The sequence below is a fragment of the Condylura cristata genome, unplaced genomic scaffold (genome assembly GCF_000260355.1).
Source record: "Condylura cristata isolate star-nosed mole 26May11 unplaced genomic scaffold, ConCri1.0 scaffold00016, whole genome shotgun sequence".
Taxonomy (NCBI): domain Eukaryota; kingdom Metazoa; phylum Chordata; class Mammalia; order Eulipotyphla; family Talpidae; genus Condylura; species Condylura cristata.
The window spans coordinates 30,428,679-30,442,626 of record NW_004567117.1 but is presented as its reverse complement, the minus strand read 5'-3'; the positions used below and the strand labels follow the sequence as shown (position 1 = coordinate 30,442,626).

Genomic DNA, 13,948 nt, shown 5'->3' with positions numbered 1-13,948 from the left:
GCATCCTTAAATAAGAGTTTGATTTACTAAAAATAGAAATCGAAAAGTTTTTCAAGCATAAACCGTAATAAATACCTTTTTGGGAAAGTCAGTATTTTCCCAATTTGTTAGCCATTCATTGACATTGAGCCATTTGTGTAGCATATTTACTAGAAACATCTGCTAGTGCTGCTGCTTACTTTTTATATCAGATCCATTAAATAGTACATTTTTCTTCTTTGTACTCACTAAAACTAACTGTCTGTCATTTCTTTCTGCTCTTATTGTACTAATTTTAGCTAAATTGACTACCCCGTTTTTTTTAAGTTCCTACCTTTCTTTTCCCTTTGCTTTCCAATAGATCTCTTGATGGTCGTCTTCAGGTATCTCATCGAAAAGGACTGCCACATGTTATATATTGCCGATTATGGCGCTGGCCTGACCTTCACAGTCATCATGAACTGAAAGCAATTGAAAACTGCGAATATGCTTTTAATCTTAAAAAGGATGAAGTTTGTGTAAACCCTTACCACTACCAGAGAGTTGAGACACCAGGTAGGAAAAGGAGATTTTCCCCCCTTTGTTTTAATTTTGGCCAAAAAAACGGATGTTACCTTAGATTAAATAATAATCTGGTGAATAATTTAAAAATACTCTTTTTAACTTTTAAAATAGTTCATGGAAAATTATATTTTAGAGAGAAGATATGTCACTTTCTTGGGCTACCATGCTACTTGGCATCAGAGTACATATAAAGAGAATTTTAATCCTAATTCATTGTCTGCTTAGAACTAAACTGATATGCTTATCTGCTGCATTAACTGTTTTCAGTTATTTTGCTCTTTAAACATCTTTTTTTTTTTTTTTTTAAAGATTTATTTATTTATTCATACAGAATTGGGGTAAGGCCAGAGATGTGGAGGTTGAGAGGATTCACCAGGGACAGAGTGGGGAACAGAACAGGCAGATCGACGAAGTACACTGCTGAGGGGAGCAGCGGGCGGGTCAGGAGAGGTCTGCCACGCCATGTGGATCTCCTCCAGGGCAGGCGGGGATCGAACTCATGTGGAAGTGGCTTTAGCTTCTTAGTGCAGTTCTTTAACCCGCTGCGCCACCAGGGAAGGCCTAAACATCTTTTTTGAAGTACTTTAATGACATCATGTGTATCTAAAAAATTTAGTAAAACTCATAGCAAGGTTTTTACTTAAGTATATACTTGAAATTTAAGGAAGAATGCAGTGTATATTTAGAAAATTCCCCAGAGCTGATTTTTTTCTGCAGCTTTTTCCAATGGGAATTTATGAACCTCTTTAGTAATATTATAAGGATCACCTTATTCCCAAAGTACCAGATAAATTAGGACTTTGAAATTGTAGATAACATAGTAAGTTAAAAATCATAGATCTGTAAGTTTCTCGATTACCAGTGTAATAATACCAAGGAAATGTACTCTACCTTTTGCACTGAAGCAGGCCACTTTTTCTTTGTCTGTAAAATCTTTTAATAAATGTCAATCCATCTTACCCCATATTCCTTGCCATTAACTTGTATTTCCTTTATTCTTTTAGTTTTGCCTCCGGTATTAGTGCCACGACATACTGAGATCCTAACAGAACTACCACCTCTGGATGACTATACCCACTCCATTCCAGAAAACACTAATTTCCCAGCAGGAATTGAGCCACAGAGTAATTACATCCCAGGTATTTTTGCCTATTGAAACTCTAAAAATTGGGATAGATGCAGTTTTTATTCATAAACTGCCAAATTATGATTTGACTTTTTTAAAAAACTGCTTCTTAAGTTTGAATAAAAAAAAATTTTGTGATTGTTTTGTGAAAAGTGTTAACCTAGTACTTCACAGTTTTGTGTGTTTTAAAAGTTTCACTTTGTCATTTTTTGTTTGCTCTTGCTTTCATCAGAGTACTGAGAGAAGCAGAAAAGAAAAATATCTTAGTAAGTTTGCCTGAATTGTTGAAGCTAAGAGAGATGCAGATGTAAGTGAAATAAATGGTACAGAAAGAAAGGATTCCTGAGACAAGTATGGGTAAAAATTAACCAATAATCACTTTATAGCTAGCATGATAATGTTTAAGAGTAATGTAACATTTCCATAGAACTTACAAACTTTTAATTCTATGGAGGTAACAGGAAATCAGAAAACCTACTTTAGTTATTTGCATCTGGGCTTTAGTAGTTCCTGCTGAAAAAAATAAATGGATTGAACCATGTGTTTCTCAAATTCTGCTGTATTGTTATGATCTAAGACTATTCTGTGATGTGGTTGCTAGTTACACGTTTAGCTTTCCCTGTTTTTCAGGAGGGAAATAAGTATTTCTTTCTTTGTCTCTCTTTTCCAGGTTTTTTTTTTTCCCCCCCTCTTTGAAGAAACAAAAGGTTTATTATCAGGCTGAGACTTAGGCTATACATGGGGGTTTTTTTAGCATCTCAGTTTTTTTCTCTTTTCATAATACTTCTCTATTTCATTCTTCTTTTACACATCTGAAAACACATAAGGAATTTAGTGTTTCAGGTACTTTAAGAAAAAGAGAAAGAGTTCACTGTGTCTGATGAATATAAAGCTGATTCATTGAAGATTATTTTCAAAATGTAAGGATTTTTAAAATAATTTTGAGTGGTTTATTGTATACTTTTCTGATTACACCTTTATTTTGAAAGAGGACTTAAGACTGCCTTTTGGTTTGCTAGAAAGTAAAACTTTGAGAAGTTAGGGAGAAAGTGGAGTATGAGGATTGAATTTTGGTTAAGCAAGACTAATAACATTCACTTCCTAGGGAGAAGAATTTACCTGGAAGTTGATTTAATATGTGTGTAGTGTAAAGAAGGGGAGGTATTTTAAGTCTTTGATGTGGGATTAGTGTTATTCAGTAATAATAGAAATCTGACCTGTGAGCAGCAGGCTTATAAAACACTTACCCAGTATTATTTGAAGTATATTAATCAGAATGTTTAGGGCTTTCACTTTTGGAAATGTTTGTGCTGATTTTTTTCTCTATTCTTTAAATTTGGTTAGAGTTCGGTGCTTTACAAAGCAGCAAATAAAAAAGTAAATTACACCTATTTGCTCTTCTGGGCAATGAGATTTTACTCAGCTGTTAACTGACAGCAAAGTCTAAGGGTTCACTTTTTATTCTGCATCAAAATAAATTTTAATACTTCTCTAAAATTAATGACAGTTTATTATTATTTTTTTATAGATGAATAATTGAAAAAATAATCTAGATTTTTGAGACATGGGTAGTTAAATTAAAAAAGACTTTACCTTTAAAATAGTACGTAATAATATGTATTATTCTTTTTGTCTCATTTGAGTTTATGAAGGTAATTTATTTTCAGAATTTTATTAAGTTTTGGATACTGACTCTTTAAGTGAAAAGTTTGATATTTAAGAAGTTACGATTTATAACTGAACTGATGGGAGATTGTAAAGTGTTAATGAAGGAGACATTTAACTGACATCTCTCCACCCCTGTTGACACTTAAACACTTTATTTTTAGGTTTGTATCTACGTTATCATGAATTGCTTCAAACTGTCCAGCAATGTAAATATTAAATAAAACATTGATAAAATTTAAACATATTTTCCTCCTTGAAATTTGCAATTAGTAAAACTGTAACAGTATTTTTTATTTTATATGAAGCTTATTCTGCTATTCAGGTATCTTTTGAAAGTACACATTTCACTCAGAAGATGCCCATTAGGATCTTGAGTTTTTTTCAGGGAGCAGTTTGCCTAATTTTCACCTCAAATATTCAAAATTACTGGACAGAAGTACCCGGAAAATTTTTTTTTTTAACGTAAATTCAAACTAGACCATTCTAAAACATACCACGCTATTTTTTTGCACTGTAGAACCTAGTATGAGATGTTACTTGTAATCCAAAGTCTTGTGTATATTAATACATGTGCATATTCACACACCTTGTACTGTAACTGGCTTATGATGGTCATTAGTTTAAAGAAAGTGTTTTAGATACTAATGTCTTTAAAACATACTGATTCAGAACTGAAGCATCTTTGAAGTTATATTTTTGGCTCTTGCCCCAGAAAAATATACATATGGGAATGAGCCAGATATGTAAATAATAGCTAAGAAAATATGCCCAGAGAATTTGATTGAATTACAAGTAGACTTTAAGGATTCATATGTAAGATTTAGAACAGAACCAGAATCACAAGCCCTCTAATCCAATATTACTTTTTATAATGTTATATAACATTCATATTTATTATTCAGAGTGATTGGTTACCTCTGGTTGCTGAGATAAAAGATTTAATTGCAGCTGTACTTGATTTGTTCTATAATTTTATAGAAACGCCACCTCCTGGATATATCAGTGAAGATGGAGAAACAAACGATCAACAGTTGAACCAAAGTATGGATACAGGTAAAAAATATCTTCCACTTTTTCTCAGTAATTCACATACATTTTTGTCTTGTTTGAACTTCATAGGAACTATTCATAACTTAAATTTATCAATAGATAAGGACACATGCCAAACAAATAATCTTCTATTTTGATTTAAGCATATTTGACCCATCAAAGGGAGGGCTCTGTTAAGAAAAGTTGTAACATATGCTACTGTACAGAATAATTGTTAGAATCTTCTACTGTTATGGTAAATGAAAATTTTAGAACACTCAAACATTTCTTTTTAATTATTCTCTGCTTGTGTTTAAAATTTTAGTTATCTATGAATAAATGTCATTGTGATGAAAGATCATAATTATCCCAGTAATAGATTTTCTAAAGAATTTGGAAGTGAAGGATGAGGATTAGGTTTTTACCACTTCCTTAGTGAGTTCTTAATGATAATGAATTGTTGTACAAAATGCTTTTACTTAATTCAGTTAATTTCTAATGTTTAGCTATCAACTCTAAACATAATGGAGGAAAGTTTCTGTTGTATTATTCACATCAGAACTCCAAAACCGTTATATAAAAAATGCACAACCCATCAGAGCTAATCATTTACCAGTGAAGACAGTTGTGATGTCATTGTAATTCTCCATTTTGCTCTATTCCATCCTCTCCGTGTCTTAAAGATTAGACATTTATTAATATCATAAAAAATAATGCCATCGGCCTCTACAGTTTATGCTAAATTTTGCAGTTATGATCATCTAAGTTATTTTTAAATGAATTAACATTGGCAGAGGCTGGGAGAAGTGGGTAGCAGACAGATTTTACAGTAGCAATCCTAGTGTTTAAATCATTCCATTATTTAGATTTTATTCAGATAAAGAAACTACTGCCATTGCTAATCATGCTTATAGTGGTTTGAAATAGTGTAGTAGATCATCAAGAAAGGTAGATAGTCACTGGAAGTGACATGTACATCTTAGTACAGATGTGTTAGTGCAGGTAGTATTTCGTTTTCCAAATATACCTTTTTAACACATCTCTGTATTAAAGACAGTGTTGAAGAATGTCTGTTATATGTACCAATTATATTTAAAAAACTGCAGTGGTAGTTTTGTCATTTAAATAAGAATGGTTGGTGGTCTTGTTTAATGCTCTCATGGTTTTCCATTCTGTTGATTGTGGAATGGAACATTGAAATTTATTTTCATTTTAGCTATTTCTCCCTTCACTCCTGTCAGGTTTTGCTTTCTGTATTTTGGATCTCTGTTATTATATAATTACCATTTGGAATGATTATATCCGTCTGATAAATTGCCCGTTAAAAATGTTTCTCGTGTTACCTCACTAGATCGTATTTCAGCAGTTGCATGGGAGGTTTTTCATCTTTTTACTCTCACTCTAGCTTCATCTTTATATTTAAGGCATTTCTTTTGTGAACAAAGTTTGTCTTAATCTAAGAATCATTGTGTTTTAAGTGGGATTTTCATTCATTTTATGGAATATAATTTATTGATATTATATAATTATAATATATAATTTACTGATAATATCTGGTTTGGTTACTATTTTGCTGTTTCTAGTTTTTTTGACACATCTGAATTTTATCCTCTCTTCCTGATGTTTCTGCCTTCTTTTAGATTAAACAAATATATTTGAATCTTCTGCTTTCTTGACTTTTTAGTAATACCACTTTTGGTACTTTCCCAGTGCTTAGTTCTAGTGACTACAGGTATATATCTTAAACTTACCACATTCTGTTTAGGAAATTGATTGTTGTAATATCTTACAACTTAATGTTAAATGTAAGAACTTATATTTAGTTTACATTTATAACACTTGAATTCTGTTTACCCATCCTCACTGTTTGTACTACTGTAATCATATATTTTGCATATATTATACACATCTATCAATATGTGTAATCCCCCTCAATACAGTTTTTTGTATGTAGACTCCAGTGTTTTTAACTTTTTTATTAAAGATTTATTTATTTATGCATACAGAACTGGGGTACAGGCCAGAGGTGAAGGGACAGTGAGAGGATTCACCAGAGACAGAGTGGGGAGCAGAACTGGCAGATCGACAAAGTACACTGCTGAGGGGAAGAGCAGGAGGGTCAGGAGAGGTCTGCCGGCCATGTGGGTCACCTCCCTGGCCGGAGATCGAACTCATAAAGTGGCTGCTTCTAGCATCATAGCGCTGTGCTTTAACCACCCATTGCTCTACCAAGGAAGGCCCTGTTTTAACATTTTTAAGGATAAAATACTTTCTTATACTTTTCTACGTATTTACCATTTTTGTTCATTATGCCTATTCTCTTAAGGACGTTGATCTAGTTGTTTTAGTACCACTTTATCATCTCCTTTGATTTGCCTTGACTCCCTTGTTGAAAATCAATTGATAATGTATATGTAAGTCTAACTTTTGATCTGCTATTAAGCCAACTTAAATTCATTTAGATTATTTTTCAGTTTTACCAATTTCCATTTTACTCTGATGATTCGCCTGTCTGGTTCATATTTGGGTCTGTTTCTCTTGACTTAATTATGGGTTAGTTATTCCTTCTTCTCTGCATGCCTCATTTTTCAAAATTGGATATTCTGAGTATTATGTATAAAATAAAACTGGGAGTAACATAGGTATTTCCCTTTGGAGTCACTCTTAACTTTCTGCTGCTAAATTGAGGAACTAGTCTCTTACATATAATTAGAAGCTGAGTTGGAAAGGTGACTGTTAAATGATTTAGTTATTATCCAATCATCTTAGATTGAAGGAGGGGCAGCCTCTACCTTAGCAGGACTTTCAAATATGAGTATAGTTAGACTGAAGGATCTCTCACTGCTTTGTACCTTGCAGAAAATTTTCTTTGCTACTGATTATTCACCTGAAGATTTATAGGCTGGGATTGGCTAATGAAGAGACCTACACCTATGCTTCGGCTCTCCAGTTGCAATTACTGGATCATTAAAATTCCAGCTGGTTTCTTCTTTTCCAAGTTCAGTCCATGTGTGTCTACCTCCTGACATGGCATATGCTTGTATCAATGAAAGTGGTTACTGCCTATATGATAGGGCTTATCCGTCCCTCAAAACTAATTCACCTAGACTCATTAAGCTGTATATCTTTTTGGTAACTTTAAAGAAAATATATAATTCTTTAGTGTTTTAGGTTTTCTTTTTTAAATTATTTTAGAAACCAGGGTTTTCCTGCTTGAGGAAGGGATTTTGCTGGTGATCAGATAGGAATAAAGTTAAAAGGATTAAGTCAGCATCCTTCCCATTTTTCTGAAAGGGTGTAATAGTGTTTGATCTGTGTTATATAAATTTGACTTCTAAGAACATGTTTTTTACTTTTTCAGCATAAAAACAAGAAAACAATAGGTAATTTTAGTTCTATGGGTTTTTCTCTATGGTATGAAGCAAAGGAGACAGTAAACTGATTTTAAGGTCTCACTTTTTCTGTCATTACCTATATCTTTTTTTAAAATAAGATTTATTTATTTATGCATACAGAACTGGGGTACAGGTCAGTTCTGACTCTTTGTGCCCCAGGAGAAGGGCCCCTTACCTATATCTTTTTTTTTTTTAAAGATTTATTTATTTGTGCATACAGAACTGGGGTACAGGCCAGAGGCTCAGGGGTGGTGAGAGGCTTCACCAGAGACAGAGGGGGGAACAGAACAGGCAGATCGACGAAGTACACTGGGCGGGTCAGGAGAGGTCTGCCACGCCATGTGGTCACCTCCGGGGCAGGCGGGAATCGAACTCATGCGGAAGTGGCTTTAGATTCTCGATGCTGTGCTTTAGCCCGCTGCGCCACCAGGGAGGGCCCACCTATATCTTTTTAAAGAATAACTTTCTTCATTTGAATGGTATTAATTTGTGGTTGGTTAATATGCAGATATTTTGATACTAATTTTGCTCCAGAATTTCAAGCTAATAATCACTAAAAAGAAGTTAAAAATAAATACTTATCATGTAACTCATTACTTACAAAATAGGCTCCATTGGAAGCAAACAGTTAAATTTGAAAATAAAACTCATTTCTGGTGTATGACATTGAAGAATTTTTTAAATAATATAAACAAAAATATTCAAGACATAAAACCAAGACTAATTCAAATAAACCAAATGAACTGAACATACTGATTACAAGCATGAAGGTTGAAAGATTAATTTAAAAATATTCCAATAAATGAAAGGCCAGGTCCACACAGGGTTACAAATAAATTATACACCTTTAAAGAAAACTAATGTTCTTGTTCAAATTGTTTTTAAGAATTCAAGAAGGAATGCTCCCTAATGCGTTCTCTGAAGCCAACATTGACCCAGTACCTTAACCAGATAAAGACAGTACAAGACAAGAAAATTATAGACCAATGTCATTGATGAACAAAGATACAGAATTCTTCCACATAATATGCATAATTTTTAACAGTATCATAAGGGTTATACATCGTGATCAGATGGGATTCATTCAAGGATACAAGGATACTTTAATGAATTAATGTAATTAACTTATAAAGATAAAAATCATGGTAATACCAGTAGCGGCAAAGAAAGCACTTGATAAGAATTAGTACCCACTTATGATAAAAACAAAATAATGTGGGAATAGAAGGACTCTACCTCACTATAATACAGTCTGTATATTGCAAACTAACATTCAGTATTTAGCACTGAAGAGAGAAAAACTGAAAGCTTTCCCCTTAAGGTTGGAAACAAGATAAGAATGCCCATTGTCATTACTTCTGTTTAGCTCTGTAGTAGAGGTTTTGGCTAGAGCAATCGGACAAAAACAGGAAATAAAGGGACTCCGAGGTGGAAAAGAAGTAGAAATAATATTATTTAAAATGACATATATAGAGAGAAAATCCTAGTCTTCATCAAAAAGTTAATAGAAACAATGATAGCAAAGTGGCAGGTCACTAAGTAAGCCTACAAAAATCCATAGCCCATATGGTAATACTCACTTATAATTGTTTCAGAAAGACTTAAATACCTTATGGGTTAATCTAAGGAGGTGAAGGACTCGTACCACAAGTTGGAATTAAAGTGACATAAGGCATTCATGGATGGGAAGAATCAGTATAATCAGAATGACTTCTGCCTAATACATAAATTTTAACACAGTGCCCAGCAAAATGACAGCAGTATTTTTCAGAGTAAGTGAACAAAATATATTGAAATTTATCTGGAGCCACAAAATACCTTGAATTACAAAAGCAATCCTGAGAAAGGAGGAAAATGGAGGCATCATGTTCCCTAATTTCAAACTTTACTGTAAAGCAACAATACTAAAAATATGATACTGAAACAAAAGTAGTTATTTAGACTAGTTGAAAAAAATTGAAAGCCCAATAATAAATCCACATATAGTCATAACCTAGTAGATGATAAAGTAGTAATGACCATACCATGGGGAAAGGACAGTCTCCGTCATAAATGATGGTGGAGAAAATGGAAAGCCACATGTAAAAACACAGAAGTTGGATCACTTGCTAGTGCCATACACAAAACAAACTCCAAATATTCAAAGGTTTAGACTTAAGATCTGCAACAATAAAATATATTGACTAGAACACTGGCGATACATTCCATGACATCAGCAATAAGGATGTTTTTGATGACTCAACCCCTGTGGCAAGGGAAATAGTTGGAATTACTGCAAGTTAAAAAGGGTTTATGCTGTAGAAGAAAATGCAAGACAATTAAAAAAAATCACCATTGATTCGGAGAAAATATTCACATTAGATTTAATAGGTAAGGAGTTAATAACTCATTTATTTTTTTTTTTATTAAAAAGTTTATTTTTACATCATTTTGCACATTTTTTTTTCATCTCAATTGTAATCCCCACGGGTTTCCCATCACTAAATCACCCCTGTGCCACCACCATAGTCCCGTGCATTTCCCTCCCTTCCCCTTCCCCCCTCCCCGTTTTTGATCCCATTCCCCACTCCACCCCCACAGAATGTCTCTGGTCTATGGTTGTTCATTATTTTTGTTATTTTCTCGCCTGGTCCATTATACTCCTGCTATGAGTGAAACCATCCGGTATTTTTCTTTCTCTTTCTGGCTTATCTCACTAAGCATGATCTTTTCCAGCTCCATCCAAGTTGCTGCAAAAGACATGTGTTTCTCTTTTTTGGTTGCTGAGTAATATTCCATTGTATATTTGTACCACATCTTTCTAATCCAGTCATCTACTTTTGGGCATTTGGGCTGCTTCCATGTTTTTCCAATTGTAAATAACTCATTTATTTTTTAAAAATTCAGTAATTGAAATTAATAGGTTGCAGATAATGATAGTTCACCAAAGAGGTTATCCAGAATGTCATTGACACATATAAGGTTGATCACTTCAGCAATATTTTTTGGAAAATATTGATTGATAAAGATACAGGATCAAATCACAGTGAGATACCATCTCACACTCGTGAGACTGGCACATATAAGACCTTCAACAAGTATTAGAGGGCATTAGAGAATGAAGAGCCCTGTTACACTGTAAGGTGTGTCCATTGGAAAGATTGATATTCCTTAAAAATCTGAAAATAGGAGTACTAAACAACCCATCAGTCTCATTCTTGGGGTTCTGTCCAATGAATTTAAAACCATCATCACAAAATAATCCATATGTTCTGCAGTGTCCACAGTAGCATTATTTACAAAAGTTAAGTCATGGAAGCAGCCTCAAGCTTCACTAACAGACAGTTGGATCAAAAAGATATATCCACAGTGTGGAGTCATTTTCAACAAAATGGAAAAAGTTTGGGGCAGTTCTGTGTGGTGAAATGAGTAAACTTCAGGACATTTACATAGCAGACAATTTGTTAACATTAAATAGTTTTAAATGACAGCATCCATAAGTAACCTGTGCACTCTGATTAAGAGGGAGGAACAAGTGAAAGGTCAAGGGACGGATATCGGTGAGATGAAGAATAACAACTCATCAAACGACATAGTGTCTATTTGAGTCATGACTACAGGTAAATAAGAGAATATAAAGTTATACCAGGTAAGTATTAACAAGGGAAAATAAATAACAGCAGAGTTATTATCAAGCAAGGAGAATTCAATGTTAAAAAAGCTCTAAATGGAAAGGACATAAAACCATAGGAAATAAGATTGACAAATTTGAATGAATAAAGTTTTCAATGTTGATACTTTACAATAGACAAAAATTACAAATTCTGTCAAAGATACGGAACAACAGGAAATTTGATTCACTGCTGGTAAGAACACAAAATGGTATACACATTTTGAAAGACAAATTGGCAGCTTCTTAGAAAACTAAACATACTTTTACCATATGATCCAGCAGTCATGCTCCTTGATATTTATCCAAGTGTTGAAAATTTATGTCCATGCAGAAAAAACACCTACACATGGATGTTTATAGCAGCTTTGTTTGTAATTGCCAAAACTTGCAAGCAAACATAAGATATCCTTCTGTAAGTGAATGGTTGAATAAACTGTGGTACATCCAGATGATGAAATACTATACAGTAAAAAGAAATACACTACCAACTCAAGAAAATATGTGGATAAACTTAAATGTATACTGTAATTGGAAGAAGTCAATCTGAAAGGCTACATGCTGTATGAATCCAACTATACAATATTCTGGGAAGGGCAGAAATGTAAAGAATAAAAAGATCAGGGGCCAGGGTTAATAGGGAGACAGGATATAGGTGGCTTTTGTGTTAGTGGTGACCATATGTCATTAAACATTTCTCAGAATCTGTAGAAAATACAGATTAAAGTTCAACTCTAATGTAAGCTATGGGTTTTGGGTGGTAATGATGTGTTGATGTAGTTTCCTTAATTGCTATAGCTGTGTACATTGTGGTGAGATGCTGGTGTCAGGGGAAGTTACATATGTATTGAGAGTATGGAAATGCTTAGTACTCTGTTCAGGTCTGAACTTAAAATTACTCTTAAAAATAATTTTGACTTAAAGTTTTGTCACCTTGAAAGATGTATCTGAGCCCAAACACTTGGGGAAATATTTGCAAATGTATAACAAATATTATAATAAGTGATTTTTAAATTTAAAAAGTGACAGAAAAACAATCTTGAGAGACAAGAATAGAGGCATCACACTTCTTGACTTCAAACAGTATTACACAGCAACAGTGTAAAAAAAACACAACAACCCATATTTAACACCATACATGAAAATTCACTCAAAATGGATTAAAGACGTGGACGTAAGAACAGAAACCTAAAAAGTCTTTGAAAGAAAACATAGGGGACATACTGTATTTGGGAATAAAATCCTGGCAGCAAGAGATGCCAAAATGAGCACGGGGAACCATTATCAAGCTTAAAAGCTTTTGTACCTCAAAAGAAACCATCACAAAAACAAAATGTCAACCTATAGGATGGGAAAAATTGCATAGCATACATGTGATAGGGGTTAATCTCCATAATTTGTAAAGTGCTTGACTTTTACAATAAAGAAACAGAAGGCCCAACTAAAAAGTGGGCAGAGAAACTCAATAAGACATCTAAAGAAGACATTCAGATGTCCTGCAGACATAAAGAAATGTTTAATATCACCCCTCTGAGAATGACCCATATAAAAAGAATACCGTTAGTAAATGTTGACGAGGTTGTGGTGCAAAAGCCATTGTTGTGGCCCTCCCTGGTGGCGCAGCAGGTTAAAGCACAGCACTGAGAATGTAAAGCCGCTTCCGCATGAGTTCGATTCCTGCCTGCCCCAGAGGTGACCACATGGTGTGGCAGACCTCTGCTGCTCCCCTCAGCAGTGCACTTCGTCAATCTGCCTGTTCTGTTCCCCACTCTGTCTCTGGTGAAGCCTCTCACCACCCCCTGAGCCTCTGGCCTGTACCCCAGTTCTGTATGCACAAATAAATAAATCTTTAAAAAAAAAAAAAAGCCATTGTTGGTGGGAATGCAAGCTGGTACAGCCCCTGTGGAAAACAGTATGGAGAGGTTTCAAGAGAATGAAAGTAGGACTCCCACTTGACCTAGCTATTAGCTATTAAGTATCTACCCAGATAACATGAAAACTTTAACATGAAACAGTCTATACCTATGTACATAGCAGCATTGTCTACAATGACCAAATCATGGCATCAACCCAAGTGCCGTTCAAAGAAAAGTAAAATGGTGGCATTTAACACAATGTGTTTTAATAACTCAATTTCACAAAAATAGTAGATGAGGTTAATATAATAAATTCCTTACATATACCCTGCCTTACTTTTGATTGCAGTGGCTTGAGACAAGTAACAAAAAACACTTTTACATATTTCCAGGAAAAACTAGACATTAATAGAAAAATGGACAGAAGTCCACAACAAAAATAAAGACAAAGGTGCTCCTTTAAACCTATCAGATCGGCAGATGTCAAAGGGAATGACATGATGTGAAGAAACACTAGTTCATAAATTGTTGGTGCACTTTAAAATAATACATGCTTGGCCCTCCCTCCGGTGGCACAGCGGGTTAAAGCACAGCACTGAGAAGCTAAAGCCACTTCCGCATGAGTTCGATTTCTGCCTGCCCCAGAGGGAAGAGCCCTGTTACACTGTAAGGTGTGTCCATT

At 34.2% G+C, this 13,948-nt stretch overlaps 1 protein-coding gene across 1 annotated transcript in view; it reads left to right on the top strand.

Annotated features, from left to right (window-relative positions):
- The window catches only part of SMAD2 (SMAD family member 2), a 42,011-nt gene that overhangs the window by 16,893 nt on the left and 11,170 nt on the right, over window positions 1-13,948 (top strand). The window contains exons 3-5 of the mRNA XM_004683886.1: window positions 341-534; window positions 1,548-1,682; window positions 4,316-4,390. Coding sequence (XP_004683943.1) covers window positions 341-534; window positions 1,548-1,682; window positions 4,316-4,390 — 404 coding nt within the window. The remainder of the gene's footprint in view (window positions 1-340; window positions 535-1,547; window positions 1,683-4,315; window positions 4,391-13,948) is intronic.